A 21244-nucleotide genomic window follows, 5' to 3' on the forward strand; every position below is an offset into this window, starting at 1 on the left:
GCATCATATTTACCTGGGTCTGAAGAAGAACTGCAGAGGTGTCTCAGATGAACGGTGGGACATCTTCAAGAAATGTAAAGAAGTCCAGTCGCTTTTCCTTCCAAGCTTCCAAGATGCCGATGCCCTGACACGCCCACTGGAGTCTGATATTTAAATGTGGATAAAAATGTAAAAAGTTATTTGAGTGCTTGATGAGAATTATCCTTCCACTTACCAGGGTGAGGGTAGAACACAAGGAACACACGGATGGAACAACTAATTTATGTTCTTAGACACTGGAACCAATAACCTAAGAGCTCCCACAGCCCGCTCTCCCCCAGTGCAGTGACAGGTATCACAATACTGCCAACTATTGTGACACCCCAACAGGGGTGGCTGTTGCTCAGGTGGTAGAGCAGGTCATCTACTGATTGGAAGGTTGGTGGTTTGATTCCTGGCTCCCCCTAGTCTGCATGCCAAATATCCTTGGGCAAGATATTAACTCCAAATTGTTCTTCGATGCAATTTGGAGTGTGAATATTACTTAGAAAGCACTTAGAACAATGTGCTTGGGTGAATTCACAAGTTGCGTAAAGCGCTTTGAGTGCTCAGAAGAGTAGAAAAGCGCTATATAAGAACCAGTCCACTTACCTATTTAGCTGCACTAAAATCACCTGGTATTTTCATACTATCTGAATGACACAAAATGATTATATTTCAGTTTGTTTGGGCCTTTCGTCCACGCGTAAACGGCATAAATCACTGAAAACTGAGATTTTTTAAAACTCCATCCAGGTTGGAGATTTGCGTTTACGTGTGGACAAGGAATACAGAGTTCGACACACAACGTCAAAGGTATGTGCCTTTTTTCATGCCACGCTGTGCGCCACGTTATTGCTTACATGAGATGAATTTCTAAAATGGCAGAAAATACTGTTAATCTGACTATCTTCAGGTTTTACACGCTTACATTTACACACACAGTTACTGTCCCTCCATTTCGAAAGGCAGAGGTGTCACGGTGTGATTATTTTACGTGTAGTTGTGTTTTTTTTCCTGTATAATAATATTCAACTTTGCTATCATTTTTCAAAAAATGTCTCTCTGTGCAAAATGGGTCACAGATTATTAGGCAGAGGACTCACTCGCAGGACTCTGAAGTTTAGAGAGAAGGTGAGGGTTTATTTACAGTGTGGCACCAAGTGAGAATATCTACATATATACACTGTAAAAAGAATAACCCTATTCAAATAAAAAAAAAATTGATGTCCAATTGTCACATCCAAAATATTTGACTTCATAGAATCCAAATTGAGTCACTTGATATGACCTGATACTTTTATGTTGATATAAACAATATTACTAGACTTGACTGAAACTTTAAATTTTGCATTGATCCAAATTGATTTTTTTTTTTTTTACATAGAACCATATTTTAATTATTGAACCAAGCTAATATATTGAAATTTAACCAACCTAATGTATTCACATCAAACCAAATTAACATGAACTAATATGTTTGTGTTGAAGCCAGGTAATTGATTTACATATATTCAAACTATATTTTTTACATTTCATTTTATTTCAGTTCAAAAATGCTCTGCATTTCCTATAAAAAACAAGACAATTGGCCAACCAATTATTTCAAAATTATTTATTGTTCCAAACCATTTTAACTATAATCAATAGAGAGGATTAGTAATATACAGATTTAGTGCTACGGCAGAAATGATTAGAGAAATGTTTGTTTTATAAAACCTGCAATCTTTTGAAAACCAGTATAAAACCTGCAATCTTTTGAAAACCAGTATAAAACCTGCAACCTGTCTAAAACTGGCATAAAACCATTATAAAAACTCTTTTTAAACCAATTTGCAAGTACTCAAAAATGTTTATATGTGCACTGTGCCTGTACAATGTAAAAAAAAATCTACACATGTATCAATGAAATCAACTTAAATCTCCCTTTCAAATGGGTGTTCTTATAATTTTTGAATGTAGAATACCACTGCAGGCCAACCAAGCAAAATAACCAAGCACACATGCACATGCATGTGCACATACACATCCACACATGCATGCAAACACACTACTGTGCAGTGTTAAGTTCACAATTAAGTTTGCGAATCTTAGAGGTCATCTTGTTAAAGTCAAGCTCCATCATAATCTTTTGAAGAGCCTCAAAGGTGAACCTGAATCCTCGTGGATATTCCATATTAAGAGCATAACAGAGTCCAAACACCATTGCCACTCCAGCTGCCACAGAAGGCAACTCATTCAGGACTTCCACACCATCAATGATTATCCTGATGTCTCGAGGCTGATGTAGGAGGCTTGAGTTGTCCCTGAAGACGAAGAGTGCCATGGTGGTTACTCTGCAGCTCTTCCTCAGCTTCATCTTTCTGGGATATCTTGAGGTAAAATATGGAACAAAATGTACAAGTGAAGAACTGAAGTCTGGCACACCTGATAAAGCTTTGACCATAATAAACTACTATTTTGATAGTTATTTGGTCACAGACTATTAGAACAATTATTTGACTAATCAGATTGTGAATTGCATAATCATTAAATTAAATCAATGGTGGAACATTTTCATAAATGTTCCACAAAGCCCAAGAAAAAAAAGAAAGAAAACAATACAGAACCCTAAGATATTAACTTGATGAGTTGATTAATCGTTGCTGTCCTACATTAATCACTGCATTTAATAGCAGAGTTGTCAAATTTACATCAAGAGACTGCATCTCATGTAGAGACAGAACAGATATGGACATACCATGTATTCTTTTATCAAGTCCTCAACATGTTCTCCAAGGTAGATAATGAGAGATTTAAGTATACACTCCATCCTAATGTCAGCATCAGCATCCTGCAGGAACAGTTAAAATTGTTACTATGCAATATGGAGAGTATGCGTGAGAGGAATTTTTTTTCACCTCTCTATCCTCATGAGGTGACTAATGCCCCTTTTCCACCGACAAATCGGCACGGTGCGCTTGAGAGCAGTTCAGTTTAGTGCGGATGAACTTGCTTGTTGCGGTGGAAACATAAAGCGGACGTAACTGGGAACAGGGGCGAACCCATCTGGCTATGAAAAGTCACGCGCAAAAGTCTTTGTCCGCAACGTCACAGCCCGAAGAACAACAACAATCGTGATATATGTGTGTTTTTGTACTTTGCTCTGTCTGTGGTTCATTTTGATTGGTTTGATTTTTGGTTCTTGTGGAGGAAGTCGCCATGGTCCAAAGTCAATGGAGTATGGTTGCTGGGAGTTTTTTTTAAAGCCTTTTGTGGGAGCGCTTCTATATCACATCACGTGGGCACCACACACACCCGGGCCAATCAGGTGTAAAGGCAGTGGAAAAGTGTCTGCAGGGGGCTAAAGTGAACTGAGCCACACCGTGTTCTGTCGGTGGAAAAGCGGCATATGCTTTCTTGTCCCTAAATAAAAGTTTATACGTATATATGTATGTATAAATGTATAAAGCCCACACTTCCTTTCAACATTTTAAAAGGTCACAGCCATAATCACTGACGTTACCAAAATAAAACTGTAACAGGATACAAATTCTCATTAGATACAGGGGTTAAAATGCTAACTTAATAGTTAATTATATACACCCTACCTGATCAAGAAACTCTAGGATTATGGCAGTTTTTTCTTTGGTTGTCCCTCCTTTCTTTCTGATTATTTTAAGTAGCTGTGGGGAGTGCTTGTCCAGCTGGGCCATGAATCTGGTTAGCAGGGGAACTGCAGTAACCCGCAGAAACTCTGCATTAATCTGTACATGAGTAGACAGTGTACAATACATTTTTTTAAAGACCAACTTCCAACAAGAAAAAGTCAAAACATATATTTCCTATTTCCAAACTATGATAAAAGGCATTAGTACAAAAAAGTTAAAGTTATACCTCTTCCATCTGAAATAGACCTGGCCATCTTTCCAAGAGGTTCTTGATGTCAGGCTTCTTATCCACAACCTCTTTCCTCCTGAATTCAAAGGTCCTGGCCATCAACACACAGATATTTATATGAAGAGAGACAGAGACAAACGTGCGCGCACAAACACAAGCTTGTGTCTAGAAACCGCGAGCTCACCAGAAAAATTCAAACGAAGCGGAGCACGGAGTTATACTATGAATGTTATGAACTATGAACTTATGCTAGCTAGCTGTATCCACTACCGATGCATCGTGGTAACGCTAGCCAGTTAGTATACTGGTAAAAAACGGCTTTTTGCCTAACTTGCATTCCCGACTGTGATGGTCGGTTGCTGGTAACCAGTTCTAACGTCGCGCCGGATAGCTAGCTAGCTTGTAGCTAGCAGCTACAATCATGCAAAAATTGGGGGTGGCTGTCGACCCAGCTTAAATGGGGTTATTTTCTGCAATTTTGGCAATACAAATTATAAAAGCTTTTGTAACACACTTGGCTTTACTTACGTTTATTTTCAGATGAAATTAATCAAAGATGTGACACGATGTTTCCAGCAGCCATGCAGAATAAAAATGGGTCCCGGTCTATTTCTGGTGGGCGTTTTCAAGTGCAAATCACTTTGACTCAAATTAAAGATATTATCTGTTCAACATGAAAAGAAATATATGTTTTGAGAGAAATCAAAAACTTTGCGTTGTGTCCTTTGTACAGATATTTAGTTTCATCCAAATCAAAAGTGGTATTTTAAAATGCAAAAAGAAAGGGTTTCACAATCAAATCAATGATTTTATTCTGTTTTGAATGGCACTTATTAGATTGAATGAATGACTGCATGTTAGACTTTTTTCAGTGTACAGTGAGACAGATAACACGGGGCTCCAGGGGGTGGAGGGGAGTCCGAGGGGAAGGTCCAAGGCGGGGTACATACTAGAGATGGCACGATACCACTTTTTTTTATGTCCGATACCGATATCATAAATTTGGATATCTGCCGATACCGATATGAATCCGATATAGTGTTTTTTAATCAACAAAACTGTTTTTTAAATATCTTGCTGCATTTTGTATAAGTTCATACTCAAGTTTAAAACAACAACTACACTAAAGCTATTCTGTTATACCTGTATGCAAAAAAAAATATTTCATAGTTCAGCAATACTGATCAATCTAATAAACTTAAACCTACACCATCCTCCCTATTCTGGTATTTTAAAGAGTACTTAGCGTAAATATTAAGCAACCTAACTAATAGGGTTCCAACTCCCAGCAACAACAAAAATAAATAAATAAAAAATAGGGAACCACCCCTCACGCTCCACCTCATGATGCTTAATCGACGTAATCAACCTTAATTTGATGCAGTGTGAAAAAAAATGCACAGAAATCAATTATTTTTCAAGAAATATTAAATAGATTCAACATCTTTCTTCAACAAAATTGCAGACTGCACAGATGGTACCTTCCCAAAGGAAAAAGTACTATAGCTTACTAGGGTATATATATTAGACTTAACTCATTCACTGCCAGCCATTGGCAGTGAATGAGTTAAACCCATTGACTCATTCACTGCAATTGACGGCTATAGACGTCAATGGCAGTGAATGAGTTAATAGTCACTATATACAGTAATTGACTTCTATTCCTTTTACATCAGATTAAAACTTTGGGTGTAAGATTTGGATAATTATTTATTAAAAGCTCGACATTCTAAATGAGAATAAGAAAGAAAAGTATGTCTTTGTGCCCCCTTTTCCCTGTTAATGCCCTATCGGCCCCCCTGGCTAAACTTTGCTAGATCCGCCCCTGCACAGTTACCAGCCGTCAGCTACGTAGAAAAAGATCCTCGAGTAGAAAGTAATATTAAATAAATTCTAACAACAGCTTATCAAGCTTAAACGTGCTGCTGTTGTTCAGCCGCTGGTTTCCTCTTTCTGGTGCAAAGTGGGCCAAAAACAAACAAGAGAGACGGACTCGCGACAGAAAAGCCGATCAGCTGATCATTAAGCAGTTTCATGATTGAAGTAGCAGCAGAAGAGGCAGTCGCTCCATATATCGCTTGTTAAGCTTAACGCAGGAATGCTTTACATTCAGAGATGGACTTACACACTTGCTTTACTTCTCTCGGGGATAACTTTGTCGGAGATGAAATGCCGGGTTGCTAGCGAAGCTCCACATGCTATCCAGACCACCGACAGGTCCCGCATGCCACAGCCGCTCTATCACGTGATGCATACTGCTCCGAGTGCTAACGTTCTGAGGTGAGTTACGGCGTGTTGCAAGTTTTGTGAGGTGCTTTCGTGATATTTAATGGATCGGATTACATTTTTTATTTTTCTCCGATATCCGATCCAGTAATTTAGGTCAGTATCGGACCGATACCGATACGTAATATCGGATCGGTCCATCTCTAGTACATACGCTCCTCTTCAACTTAATCCACAACTCACTCTGAATGTCCACTCCAAAATGCTCACGCTCACTCACACACATCCACAGAAATCCAGATGGGCAGGGAATCTAGAAGGCCTGTACAGAGAGAAAAACAACGTTAGGAGGAAACTCTAGGTGATCACAAGGAATACTTCCAAAGGCTAGGCTACACTATGGCTAGGTAATGTGACGATCCAGCGAGGAAGCAGCCTCTCTTGCCATCTTAAGTAGTCTGCCAGGATCAGTGTGAATGAGCCACAGGTGTGTGTTCAGGGCGGGTTCAGAGGCAGGGAATCAAGGTCCAGTTCCGCCCTGGTGGGAGAGGCGAAGACAAAAAACACACACACCACGACCTCTCCAGACCTTGAGAACCATGACAATTTGTATCCTGCTGTAACTTTACTGTATAAAGCTAACATCTCTAAAATGTCAGGAGCAGTTAGTCATTACAACAAGTGTTTGTTAAGTAAAAATCAAGAATGTGCGATACTGTTTGTCCATAATTTGCGCTCTGCGCCCCCCACTTTGGGAACCTCTGCTTTAAACCGTCTTCTGGATCGATCTTGTCATGGTCCTGGGTCATTTTGACCCAGCGTTTTGTGTTTCCTTGAAGTTCATTTTTGTGCCTTGTGTTTATTCTGATTTTGTACTAGTTTAGGGTTGAACCTGAAGTTCGGTGTACATTCAGCCCTACCTGTGTCTGTCCTTGGTGCTCTGTTCATGTCCCCGTGTTGTGTTGTAAATCAGTCTGTGTGTTTCCTGCTTTACTTTGAAGGCTCGTGTTCTGGATTTCGTGTTCTATTCTGAAGGTCTGTGTCTGTTGTCATTGTGTTCAGCTTGTGTCCTCCAGTCATCATGTGTATTCAGATCAGCTGTTCTTCCCTCCTGTGTGTGATTACCTGATTACCTTGTGTGTGTGTGTGTGTGTGTGTGTGTGTGTATATTTAGTGGGTGTCGGTCTGTGTTCGTGGTCGGCTCGTCTGCGTTCATCTGCGTTCATCTGCATTTTTGTTATCCTCCGTCAGTCTGCGTCTCTCTGCCTTTCACCCCGTGTCCTGAGGATTTCTAGTTGCTCTTTAGTTTTCCCAGTTTAGGTTTCCGTTAGTATGTCTCACGATTCATTGCCTGTTTCTGCCACTGCCACCTTGTAAATAAACGTCACTCGAATCATCAGTCACTGCCGCATTTTGGGTCCTCCTTTTCCTCCACACCACACGGCTCACTCCGCCAGCCGTGACAGATCTAGCCCAGTTTACCTCCCAGGTTTACATGGTTATCTCTTACTCTGTCCAGGCTAGACCTCACCTGGTGCCCAGTATCAGCTGAGATAGACCTCTATGAAAACAATAAGCTGTTTAAAAAGGCTGACGGGAGGTGAAAACTCCCTGTGCCAAATGTCCAGATTTACTTGTTTGGATCATAGGGCTATTAAGGTGGTAACAGGGTAATCTCTGGACCTGCGCAAAGCAGCTACAATCAAAAGACGGCATAATGTCCTATAATTCAACCTGTTACTGTGTGTGACAAAATGAAAGTAGATGACTTATCATACTATTAACTAACTGTGGCTTAACTATTAAAGGTTTGTCTTACAACTCAGTCCTGTGCTTAAATATCTGTCTCAGTCCTGCTGAGACACAGGGACAATATTCCAGAATCGACATGCATCTAACTACAGATGGACTTTTGACGAAAACGACATAAAAGTGTTTTTTCAATATCTGGCTGTCACAATATAAACTTGGGATGTAGGAAATGAAAGCAACACTGTGTGTGTGTGTGTGTGTGTGTGTGTGTGTGTGTGTGTGTGTGTGTGTGTGTGTGTGTGTGTGTCGTGCACGCAGACAGCCAGGATTGGGAATGCTGTGTGTGGTAGCCTCCTTTGATCTCACCGTCTCCCTTGTCCGATTTCAAAAGAATCCTCTAAGAAGAAAAGTGTGTGTGCTGGAGGGGAAGGAAAAATGTAGGGGGGAGGAAGAAGAAGAGGACAAGGGAGGGGAAAGGGGTGAGGATCACTGAAGTGTGAAGAGGGTGCGACTTTCTCCCACATTGCTCTCTCACTCTAAGAATGCTATTATGTCTGTGGAAAGTGGTCCCTCTCTCTCAGTTTCTTAATATAGGAAGCTGCTTTGCAGCCAGAACAAGCCAAGCGAAGCAGCATTGTCTAGGGAGAGGATTTGGTGGATGTGAAACTATACCTCCGTATAGCTCCGCTGCTTATAGCTGCAGGCGCTATAGGAGCTCTAATGGTACACACGGAGGCACCAATGAGATGGCTTTCACAGGCCAATACTGAGTCACTTGTGTTGACCAGAGTAACACAATAGGTTTAAATTTCAGAATGTTGTCTGTTATAAAGGCATCTAAAGAGTTTGCTGTTTGTGTTCACCTACCCCAAGCAGCAACCTTAGCATGTTAGCAGGTTAGTTTAAAGCCCGGTTGAGGTTAGGAGCCACTCTATAACCTCACATGCTGATTTCCATATTTGGGTCTGTTGTGGTCTGTTCTGCGGCTTTCTTATTTTCTGTTAAATGGATTCTGTTACTGTGCTGGATGCTCCTATTAAACACGGACAATGTTTCAGTAGTGAGGTCAACTTCTGTACAGAAGCCAAAAGCTCAGGCTTCACACTGATCTGAATTCTTGGTTACAGACAGTTTTTCAACCCTGCTTAAAAAAATGAAAAGAACATTATAATCAATCATGGTATTGATCACCAGAATCAGAGGGGGGCGTTAATCGGTTTCAGCTGTTTTGTGTTTATGAAAGCAACAACGAGACAACAGGAAGGTTTTACAGGTGAAGGACACTGACATTTTCCCTCTTCTTCTTTTCTGACCATTTTTTTTCACTAGTTTTGCATTTGGCTACGGTCAGGGTCACTACTGGTGCCATGAGGGAACACCTGGACCCTACAGAGGTTGTACACATGTCAATCATCAATATTTGCCATTGCCAGACGGTTTGCTGTGTTTCCCTTTGCTTTTCACTGATGAGAGCAGGTTCACTCTGAGCACATGTGACAGATGCAAAAGGGTCTGAATGAGTCATGGAGAACATTAGAAACGGTGTTCAGCATGAGCAGTTTGGGTCAGGGATGGTTCTGGTTAGACATATCCATGGAGGTGCATACAGACTTCTACAGGCTAGGCATCGGCACCCTGACTGCCATCAGGTATCAGAATCAAATCCAATGACCCACTGTCAGACCCTGCTCTGGTGAAGTGGGTCCTGGTCTCGTACTGGTGCACGGCAATGCCCGGCCACATGTGGTGAGAACATACAGTCAGTTTCCAGAGGATCAGGGAACTGATACCACTGAGTGGTCGCCACATTCGCCTGACCTAAATCCAATAGAATACATCTTCCAAAAGTCCATCTGACGACACCATGTTACACCTCAGACTGTCTAGGTGCTCAGTAATGCCCGGTCCAGATCTATTCAATTCAATTCAGTTTTATTTATATAGCGCCAAAATACAACAACAGTCACCTCAAGGTGCTTTATATTGTACAATAATACATACAGAGAAAAACCCAACAATCATATGATTCCCTATGAGCAAGCACTTTGGCGACAGTGAGAAGGAAAAACTCCCTTTTAACAGGAAGAAACCTCCGGCAGAACCAGGCTCAGGGAGGGGCGGGGCCATCTGCTGCGACCGGGAGGAAGATCTAGGAGGAGATCCCCCTATTGTCTCATTAAGACAAACTCTGACGTTGTCATAAAATTACCACTTTGAGTTGCTGCAAGGAAATTTTGGCAAAATGGACTAGCCTGCCATTTTATTCATTGAGTAACTTTAATTTATGGGGTCCTTGAATTTAACCCTGTTTAGGTTGATAAATTTAATTTCCATCAAGCGATATGGCATCCAACACATTACCCAGTCCATATAAGTACAGCTATCCAGCATGATTTTTCTTCTGTTGAGATCTTAAAGTGTGCCTTTAATTTTTTTCATCATTGTATTCTTGGATCTGTTTATCTAACACAGTGGATATTCTTACACAGGTAAACATCCATATGGAAACTTTAAGAAGGGGTAAATGAAAATTTACAGTAAGAAGATAAAAAGTAGCTCTTTGAAGGACATTTGTACCAGCTGATTTTGTGCAAAGCTAACTGAACCTTGTACTATATTAATATAATAATATGGAGGCATGTGACACATGACACAGGAGCTCTAGTTTTACACTCCAACTTTATTCACCTCCAAACATGAACTGAGCATATTGCGCCCAAACACAGCAGAACCCTTCCTCCCAGCTTGGGTGTGAGCCCTCTAGTGGGTCGCCACACATGCCTCCCCCCCCAAAACACCCAAACAAACAGTCCACTAGTCCAGGACCCGGGGCTTAATCAAAACATCCAGAACGGCTGAAACGGGGAGTCTGAGAACTGGCTGTGGGTTCACCAGGCCAGGAAAGACAGGCCAAACCCTCCGCTGGCTGGACGAGCGACGGCTCTCAGAGGGAGGGTCAGAGTCCAACGTCCTGGTAGCAGGTGCGCTGCTGCGGCGGGGGGCACGGGCCAGCACCACAGGAGCTTCCTTCCAAAACAAAATGCTCCAGCAGCTTTGAGAAAATGTCTGCATGTGATGCTGGTGCACGCCGAACAAAAATGAAAGGCGAAGATTCCAACGACCGCGGAACAAAAATATCTGGCAGGCAGTGGTGCACGGGGCCAGGGACAGAAAAGGGGCCTCCAGGGGAGCGTAGAGCTGGCACCGCGTCCCCAGGCAAAAATTCCCCGGGGACGCGGAGGAGTTGCCCAAGGACCAGTTCAGCAGGAGAAACCCTGAGGTCCTCCTTAACTGCGCTGCGCAATCCCAACAAAACCCAAGGCAGATGGTCGACCCAGTTACCACTCGTTAAGGAAGCACGGACCGCGGCCTTGAGCGACCGGTGAAACCGCTCGCACATCCAGTTAGCCTACGGGTGGTATGCCATGGTGCGGTGGACCTTGACCCCCAGACCGTCAGCCATGGTGGACCAAAGTTCCGACACAAACTGAGGGCCTCTGTCTGAGGTAATGTCAACGGGGGGACCAAAACGCAAAACCCACGCAGACACGAACACCCTGGCCACCACCTCAGCCATCGTGGAAGCCAGAGGAACTGCCTCTGGCCACCTGGTGGTGCGATCCACCACAGGCAAAAGGCATGTGAAACCCTGCAACTGTGGGAGCGGTCCGACCAAATCATGCACATGGTCGAAACGCCTACGAGGTACGCAGAAAGGTTCGAGGGGCACCTGAGTGTGCCTGTGGACCTTCGAGCGTTGGCAAGGAAAACATGCAGCAGCCCAACTCTTTACCGCTTTCCGCATGCCCGGCCAAACGAACTTGTCACTGACCAGCTTGACCAAAGCCCGGGTGAAAGAGAGCATGGATGGAGTTGAAAACACGACGGCGGCACGAAAGGGTAACGACGGGGCGCAGGCAACCCATAGACACGTCGCACAGCAAACGCAGACCGCCATCCCACACCGGCGTGTCTTCCAGCACGAGGCCCGTCTGTGAGGACCGAAGGGCGAGGACATTCAGGTCGGTGCTCTGCTGACATACACTGGGGATACCAGTGCACGGGACAGGCAATCAGCGACCTGGTTGGACTTACCAGCCACGTGCTGAATGTCTGTAGTAAACTCTGATATTGCCGCCAACTGACGCTGCTGGCGCGCGCTCCCAGCATCAGAAACCTTGGACATGTCAAACGTCAGAGGCTTATGGTCAACGTATGTGGTAAAATTGTGGCCCTCGAGGAAAAATCGAAAATGTTGCATCGCGAGATGCAGAGCCAACAACTCTCTGTCAAAAACACTGTACTTGCGCTCAGCGTCTTGGAGCGTGCAACTGAAAAAGGCGAGGGGCTGCTAGATGGGGGAGACGCGCTGTTCCAACATGGCGCACACCGCTACATCCGACAAATCGGTGGTCAATGCGATCTCCGCTGACGGGAACAGATGGACCAGCAGAGCAGTGTTGGCCAACGCCGACTTTGCCGTGGAAAACGCACGGAGGGGGTCAGGGGACCAGTCAATGGGGTCTTTTGCCGTTTTACCTTTTAAAGCAGCATGGAGCGGTTGTAACTGGTGAGCAGCCCGGGGAAGGAAACGATTATAAAAATTGACCATCCCCAGGAACTCCTGCAATGCTTTAACTGAGGCGGGACACGGAAAAGCTGCGACGGCTTGGACCCTGTCCGGCAACGGGACCACGCCGTCAGCGGAGATGCGGTGCCCCAGGAAATCCAGGACCGGCAAACCAAACTGGCACTTTGACAGGCTGATGATCAGGCCGTGCTCTGCTAAACACTGGAAAACCTGGCATAGATGAGATTCGTGCTGGCCTGCCGAGTTGCTGGCCACCAATATGTCGTCCAGGTAGACGAAAATGAAAGGAGTCCATAAGTCGCTGAAAGGTCTGGGTGGCACCTTTCAACCCAAACGGCATGCGCAGAAACTCAAACAAACCAAAGGGGGTGATGACAGCGGTTTTCAGAACATCCTCAGCGCGCACCGGCACTTGGTGATATCCCCGCACCAAATCGATTTTGGAAAAAATCGAGGTCCTGGCGAGATGGGTGGAAAAATCCTGGATGTGGGGAATCGGGTAACGATCGTTGTCTGTAACGTTATTTAAACGCCAAAAATCCCCACATGGTGGCCACTGCCTGTCTGGCTTGGGCACCATGTGAAGCGAAGAGGCCCAGGCGCCCCACAGCCACAAACTCCTCCCAAGCAACGGACAGTTTCGCGGGGTCGAGGCGACGCGAGGGTCTGATCGTGGGGATATAATGCTCAACTGCGTGTTTTGCTGCCACGTTGGCAAAATTAGGACTTGACAGCGACGGAAACTCTAACAGCAAATGCTGAAACATGTCTCCGGAGGCCACTAAATTGGCCTGGATGAGGGGGTCGGCAGCCCGGGTAAAACAGGGTAGTGAAAAGAACGACAGAGCATCGATCAAACGTCTGTGGGCAACATCAACTAACAGCCCATGGGCACAAAGGAAATCGGGGCCTACGATAGGCACAGAGCTGGTAGCAACAACAAAGTTCCACTGGAATTCCCTGCCGTGGAAACTAACAGTCACTAACCTTTCTCCATAAGTTGCAATAGGAGAACCGTTAGCCGCAATCAGCCATGGGCCGTGGCCTGCCGCTAAACAGTCCGCGGCGGATTGCGAGGCTCTTCTGGGAGCCAGAGTCCACCAGAAAACAGCTCCCGGAGCGTGAGTCTTCAATGAAGAGCAGCCTTTCCATATCGTCAGCAACTGGGGCCACCGCGAAACGGTTCCTGCCGTCAGTGCCAGCTCATTCGCTCCGGAGAAGGCTGGTGGGGGTGTCGCCGGTGGATCCACGTCCGGGGCGTGCACTCCAAACGTGCGGGAGACCAGCACCTCTTCAGCCAGGGAGCGGTACTCCTGCGTCGCTGGAAACGGGGAGTTGGCGAGGCCGGTTCTCACAGCGACAGGCAGTTGTCTGAGAAAGAGATGGACGAAAAGGAATCCCCCGTCATCCGAACTGAGCAAGGACAACATGTTTTCCACGAGTTCAAGAGCTGTGCCTCTGCCCAGCCCAGAGAAGGAGAGAAGCTTCTCGGCTTGCTCTGCCCTGAAGAGGGTGTATCGCCGCAGTATTAGGTCCTTAAGGGCGACGTATTTCCCTTACACGGGCGGGTCTCGGAGGAGCGCCATCGCACGGCAGGTGGCTAGCGGGTCAAGTGATACCACCACATGACATGATGAAATTTCATGTCATCTTTAGTGCCAACTTTATTCACCTCCAAACATGAACTGAGCATATTGCGCCCAAACACAGCAGAACCCTTCCTCCCAGCTTGGGTGTGAGTGGAGCCCTCTAGTGGGTCGCCACAATTAAATCTTATTAGTACATGGGAATACAAACTTTATTTCAGAGTAAATTACAGGATAGCTGAGTATATTATTACTTTCTGGATACCACCTTCATGTCTTTCCAGTTAATGTAAACAGGCCAGTGATGACAGCTTCACTTCCAGTTATTCTTCCTACAACTATCTAAGATTAACAACAGATTTCAAATGTTTGTTTTGTTTCTCACTGTTATTGAAAAATTGTTAAAATATAATAATAATTTATATGAAGCTGCATACTGAATATGGAAAAAACACTGAGGAAACATTATGGCACCTTTCCGTGTGCCACCAAACACCAACATAAGACACTTTAAGTAGTCTAATAAATGCAGTCCCTGTATATTAGACTGCCTCCAGCCTCCCCACTGGTTGATGGTTTGTCCTTTCCTGGAACAGCGTTGTTACATATTTGTCACTGCTAACTGGAAAATCTTCACCTTGCTGTTTTTGAGCTCCTGCCCGCTCATCAGTCTAAAAAGATTTGGTTCTCAGTGTTGCTTTTTCATCTAATACACTGACTAAAAAAGAACTGACTGTTGGTTTTCCATCAAATGGATGTCCATCCATCCATCCATCTTCATCCGCTTTATCCGAGGCCGGGTCGCGGGGGCAGCAGCCTAAGCAAAGAGGCCCAGACCTCCCTCTCCCCAGCCACCTCCTCCAGCTTATCCGGGGGAATACCAAGGCGTTCCCAGACCAGCCGAGAGATATAATCTCTCCAGCGTGTCCTGGGTCTGCCCCGGGGCCTCCTCCCGGTGGGATATGCCCGGAACACCTCACCCAGGAGGCGCCCAGGGGGCATCCTTGTCAGATGCCCGAACCACCTCAGCTGGCTCCTTTCGATGTGGAGCAGCAGCGGCTCTACTCTGAGCCCCTCCCGGATGGCCGAACTTCTCACCCTATCTCTAAGGGAGAGGCCAGCCACCCTTCGGAGGAAGCTCATTTCTGCCGCTTGTATCCGCGATCTCGTTCTTTCGGTCACTACCCACAGCTCGTGGCCATAGGTGAGGGTAGGGACGTAGATCGACCGGTAAATTGAGAGCTTCGCTTTTACACTCAGCTCCCTCTTCACCCCGACGGACCGGTGCAGCGTCCGCATTACTGCAGCTGCAGCCCCAATCCGTCTGTCGATCTCCGGCTCCCTTCTCCCATCACTCGCGAACAAGACCCCGAGATACTTGAACTCCTCCACTTGGGGCAGGAACTCATCCCCGACCCGGAGTGGGCACTCCACCCTTTTCCGGCTGAGAACCATGGACTCAGATTTGGAGGTGCTGATCCTCATTCCCGCTGCTTCACACTCGGCTGCGAACCGTTCCAGTGCGAGCTGGAGGCCCTCACCCGATGAAGCCAACAGAACCACATCATCCGCAAAAATCAGAGATGAGATTCTGAGGCCACCAAAGCGAAAGCCCTCCGCCACTTGGCTGCGCCTAGAAATCCTGTCCATAAAAATTATGAACAGAACCGGAGACAAAGGGCAGCCCTGGCGGAGCCCATCACCCACCGGGAACGAGTCCGACTTATTGCTGGCAATGCGAACCAAGCTCTTGCAACGGTTGTATAGGGATCGAATGGCCCGTAGCAATGGGCCAGACACCCCATACTCCCGCAACACCTCCCACAGGACACCCCGAGGGACACGGTCGAATGCCTTCTCCAAGTCCACAAAACACATGTAGACTGGTTGGGCAAACTCCCATGCACCCTCAAGTATCCTCGAGAGGATAAAGAGCTGGTCCAGTTCAAATGGATGTGTTGTGAAATAATTAACTTTCTTTACACCATCAGAGGTCAGATTCATTTAGCTCATCATTAGGTGTACACAGCTTTTCACAGTGTTTCCTTACTGCTGCATTTATCTGTATTTCCAGTATATTTCAAACACAGCATCACATGCAGACATTTTCTCAAAGCTGCTGGAGTGTCACAGTTATGCACATGGGACCCTTTGGTGGCAGGTTATGGTCAAAGGGAGATGAATCTATTGCTCCTGGGTCATTTTTAGTGCCTACACCCAACAAAGGAGGTCTTTAGTGACAAAATCTAACTACCAGGTGAAAGTTAAAGGAGTGAAAGTGAAAGTGAAGTGAAAATGAAATGACTCAATATCTTGATGGATGCTTATTCATCCAGGTTAGTCAATCCCAAAAGGTTGATTCTGTTCATCTAGATGATGATGGTGCTACATACTTTTGGGGTATCCCAGTGAAGGAACAATGGGCTGTGAGGTCAGTTCCTTGATCATTAATATGCAAAATGTCATGACCATTGCCCAACAACATGAGATCATTGATCAAAGTCTGTTGATCAATGGTCACTGAAAACACTAACACGTTTGGGTAATGACTCAATAGTAAATGTAAACAAAGTGCAAACACAAACAGGAAACAGACCACCGTGTCCTGCTTTATGCTACCTGTGAACCCCTGTGAAATGAGGACTATACTCACTTTGTTCATCCTGTCTTCCTTCTCTCACCCCAACTGGTTGCAACAGATGGCCTGTATTTTGTATAGCGCTTTTCTAGTCCCTAAGGACCCCAAAGCGCTTTACACAACCTGTCATCCACCCATTCACACACACATTCACACACTGGTGATGGCAGCTACAATGTAGCCACAGCACCTTGAAGTGACAGTTGTTGTCATTTGACGCTCGACATGAAACTGACGAGAATGTCGGGCAGCATGACCTCTGATGGGCCGGGTGGTGGTGGAAGGATGGGAAGGAAAGTTAGACAAATGCATGAACTTTACATGAGGAAATTGTCAAGAGGATAAGTTGGGGGAAAATTCACTTCTGAAACTATTATAATATGAAGCTCAGGTGCCTGTTTAAATCATGGTGTCCATTTGCCATTTATGTATTATTGTAGGGTCTATGTTACAATATAAAGCACCTTGAGGCGACTGTTGTTGTGATTTGGCGCTGTATAAATAAAACTGCATTGAATTGAATTTGCGGCTATCATCTCTTGGTGATGAATGCTATTGTGACTGGTGTCTCAAGGACTGACCTGAGAAGACACTGTGTGTCCTCTCGGGCAAAGGGGCTCTGAGGAAGCAGTAGTATTTCTTCCTATAGAGTACACTTGTCATTGGCACTGTGGACAAGTGTGTCAGTACAAAAGGTGTCAGATGTTTTGTATGTTTCTACGTTCTTGAACAATACCGGCGACTGTGATAAAATCCTGTGGTTTAAAATACAACATGAGTTTGTATTAAATAGGAAGCTGTCAGCTCAAGGCAGAAAGGTTGAACAGGACATGCTGGTGCATTTGAGAATAACCATGATCCTCGTAAAGCGTTTCCCTTAAAAGCGCTTTACGAAGACCTTTGTGAGGAAATGCAATTTTCAGCGCTTTCTCCTTCCCTCTCTCTTTTTCTTATTTTCACAGTCTGGCTCACAACAGCCAGATCAGAGCAGAGGCAGACCCAGCCAATAATAAGCCAGCAGCTGATACATATAGAGGAACAGTGGAGGAGGAGGAAATTACAGATCCTATCAGCTAAGTTCAAGAACATGCCTCCCCCCGCCCCCCGAATCCTTCCTTACCCTTGCTTTCCTTCTCTTTCTGTCTCACTCCCTGCCCCCCAGCCCCTTCCTGTGATTCTTTTTCACTGCTCTTATTTCTTCCACAGGCTGCTGCACAAACGACAGTCAGCAAGGTATGCAACTCTCCATTCACGGTTACTTGCAGGAGGTCCCTCACTTCAGATTGACCCTGCTGTTCATGGAATTTAAACGTACCCCTGGCAAAACTACCCAATCATCCAGCATCCCCAACTATAGCCTGTTGTCCCTGCCCGCTCCTTTCCTCCAACTCAAACGTTCCTCACACGGTGCACTATATAACTTCAGCCCCAGTAAAATTTGGACTCAAAATAACCTGGTGAAATCTCCATCAGCCAGGTTCTTGCCTGAGAGGACATGCATGCACTAAAAGAAATATAAAATACATATATGTTTATATTTAATTGGTATTCCACTTCTTGAAGTGACAGAGGGAATAAAGCCTCTAATGTACAGCTGAATTTTTACTGGCAACTGTGCTGGTATTTCCAAGTCCACTTGAACTTGAACAGTGTGCTATGTCTAAAAAAGACCTGCTTTTAAAGGTTGCTGCTTTTATATGTTTCAATTCAAACTAATTTTGTTAGAAAGGCTGATTCAAGTTAAAGACGTGCTGGGGTACAATGGGCATAGAGGCTCTCAGCGGAGAGCTGGATAGCAATGTGTGCATCGTGTGTGTGTGTGGTATAATGTGTGCTTTTGTTAAAGCTCGGCTTCAGCTTTGACAAAAGCGCTTTTACTTTTCCATCGTTCCTCTCAGCAGGCTAAAGAGCTACACACTTCTGTTGCACAGATCATTGCCTTATGGACAGGACAATATAAAAAAAATCGATATGAAAGTATAAACTTCTGTTTCAATCAGTGTGCGACTAATCAAATCGTTGATGAGGACTCGGCTACTTTGGTGTAATTTTTCAGTATGCGGTGCAGCCTTAAACACATCTTCAGCATCCTTCAAACAGATCCAACGAGATTATGGACAGAGGTTTCTCGCTGATGTGGTCTGTGTTATGGGACGTGTAACCATGGAAATGTTACACGAAATGAAAAACTTGCTGCAGATTGAAAAATGTTGCCTTTGAACTTGTTTAATGTTGTGACGGGGTGTGTTTTAAGTCAAACCGTGTTATCAGACGGCAACAGAAAAGGTGGTCAAGAAAAAGAAAGTGCAACAAGAAAGGACCAAAGCTGCTGTTGTCGGTTGGAGGTCCGCGTGACTGCTCTGTGTGCACCATATTCAATTTCTTTGTGTTTTGTATGTAAATAAATCAGTCATCAATCATCAAGTGACAAATGACTTAAAATTAGATCATTACTAACCACAGATGGGTGGTAACTCAGTGATGTTTTCTTGAGTAACTTTTTGGGAAAAAATTACTTTTAGAAGTAGTTACTACACTGTACTTATTATTATTATTATTATTATTATTATTATTATTATTATTATTATTATTATTATTATTATGAAGTATCCCTGCTCTTACTTGAGAAAAATGTCTGGCTACTCTCCTCAGTGTGAGTAACTTCACTGAATGAGTAACAAACACGCTTTAACCAAAAATGCATGAGACACAGACACAAACCTGCAATTTGGAGATCAAACACCATACTATATATATATATATATATATATATATATATATATATATATATGTGTGTGTGTGTAGAAATAATGAAATTTTAAATAACGAAGGAAAATGAAGGGGAAAAAAAGCTTCTAAATTCTCTGCTGCTAACTAATTTGCAAAAGCGTTTCTTCTGCTTAGATTTGTTTTGTAATAATGTTTTTTATATGCAGATTTTTTTTTCAAATACCAAAATTTGCATTCAACTTTATATTTTTGTCTGTCTGATTATCTCATTTTTAAACATTTAATCAGATGTTGTTACTCAAGTATCCTTTTTCACTAAAGACTTTTTTACTCTTACTTTAGTAATTTCTTGTACAGCTACTTTTTACTTTTGCTTGAGTAAAACTATGTTGAGGTAGTGCTACTAATACTCGAGTACCTCTGTTTCTAACTCATTCTTTGGTAACATATACGTTTTTCTGCCCCTGTGTGTGAAGATTTAGAATAAATGAGATTTGTTTTTAGGTTTTTGAATGAATATGAACTACTAGGACGGGAAATGTAGGTCCTCGCAGATGTAGAAATAAAAGCACAAACACACTCACATCGTTCTCCTTTATACAGTCCCTACTTTCTGCTCTCTGGGAATGCTACTCCTAATCTTCCGGGGGGGGGTTGGCACTCCTGTGGACCTGCAGCTGTATTTTGGGCTTCTTCACCGGTTCTTAAGGGACAAATAAAGCCCTATTATATCTTTGAGGGAGGGCCGCATTCAGGCTGTCATGCAGACACTCAGATGAAACGCAGCACTCCTGCTACAGTATGAATGAACAGAGCCCGCTAGAAATCCCTCTCACTCAGCCAGGTGGCTCCCAGAGGTTTTCACAGGCTGCTGAATCTACAGATCGGCAGCTAACAGAATTAAGGCTGATATGTGGAAAGACTAAATCTTATTACTGATGTTTTAGTTGAAACTCAAGTTCGTTCATGTGCCAAGCTGAGACATCGAGCTAATTATGCTTATTTGAAAGCCCCCCATTGCTGTTCATCATCACTGCAAAGGAATGAAAAGTTTTCCGCTAAGAATTGGATTGCTCTCCTTCTAAAGGCCATACTATTCACTGTGACACTCTAATTATTCATCTGGGAAATGTTTGACTGATGATGAGTCAGGCTCCTGCGAAAGGTGGCTTCATTTTTAATGATTACTTTAAAGCGCTTACCTGTAGTTGCTTCCATTAGAATATTATTCAATCTAATAGATAATTCACTTGAGTTTCATGAACTCACAGAAATTGTGGCTATTGACTATAGTTGGCTATAGCATTGAGTATTTATGACAAACTGAAACTGTGAATACCAGTTTAGTACGCATGGCCACTCTTCAGCTCATCTTTACCACGATAATCCAGGTAAGGGAATCCCAGGAAGATGATGCTGCTCATATGGATGTAGTGTTTTGACTGAGAGAAACACTTCATCGCTCATGTTTATCAAGCAACAAGGCTTTGAAATCGATTGTCCAATATGTGAAGAATAAATTAAATCTTTACTTGTATATTTTGAATATGCATTGTGTCTAATTCATTCCAATTTGTGCATTTGAAGGGGAAGCTCAGTGCTGAGACCATTGTTGGAATACAGCAAACCTTCTGCTTCCCTCACAAAGAAGCGTTGTTCTTGGCAGCAGAATGGGTTCAATAACCGATGACTTCGATCACTTCAGATGAGCTAGCATTGTCCCCGTTGGCCTTGGTTTTGTGGCTTACAGATTATCCAACAGCCTTGCAGCATCGTGTGTGATATCTGTGATTCATTTGTAAATCTGTAGTCTACCACAGTGGC

General features: G+C 44.1%; 1 protein-coding gene across 1 annotated transcript in view; it reads right to left on the reverse strand.

The window, feature by feature from the left end:
• Positions 1 to 6310, reverse strand: part of sgsm2 (small G protein signaling modulator 2) — a 377356-nt gene extending 371046 nt beyond the window's left edge. Inside the window, exon 1 of the mRNA XM_080888634.1 lies at positions 6023 to 6310. Within this exon, the coding sequence (XP_080744760.1) occupies positions 6023 to 6123 (101 nt within the window). The 5' untranslated portion in view covers positions 6124 to 6310. The remainder of the gene's footprint in view (positions 1 to 6022) is intronic.
• Positions 6311 to 21244: the final 14934 nt, after the last annotated feature.

The sequence above is a fragment of the Rhamphochromis sp. 'chilingali' genome (genome assembly GCF_963969265.1).
Source record: "Rhamphochromis sp. 'chilingali' genome assembly, chromosome: 8".
Lineage (NCBI taxonomy): Eukaryota > Metazoa > Chordata > Actinopteri > Cichliformes > Cichlidae > Rhamphochromis > Rhamphochromis sp. 'chilingali'.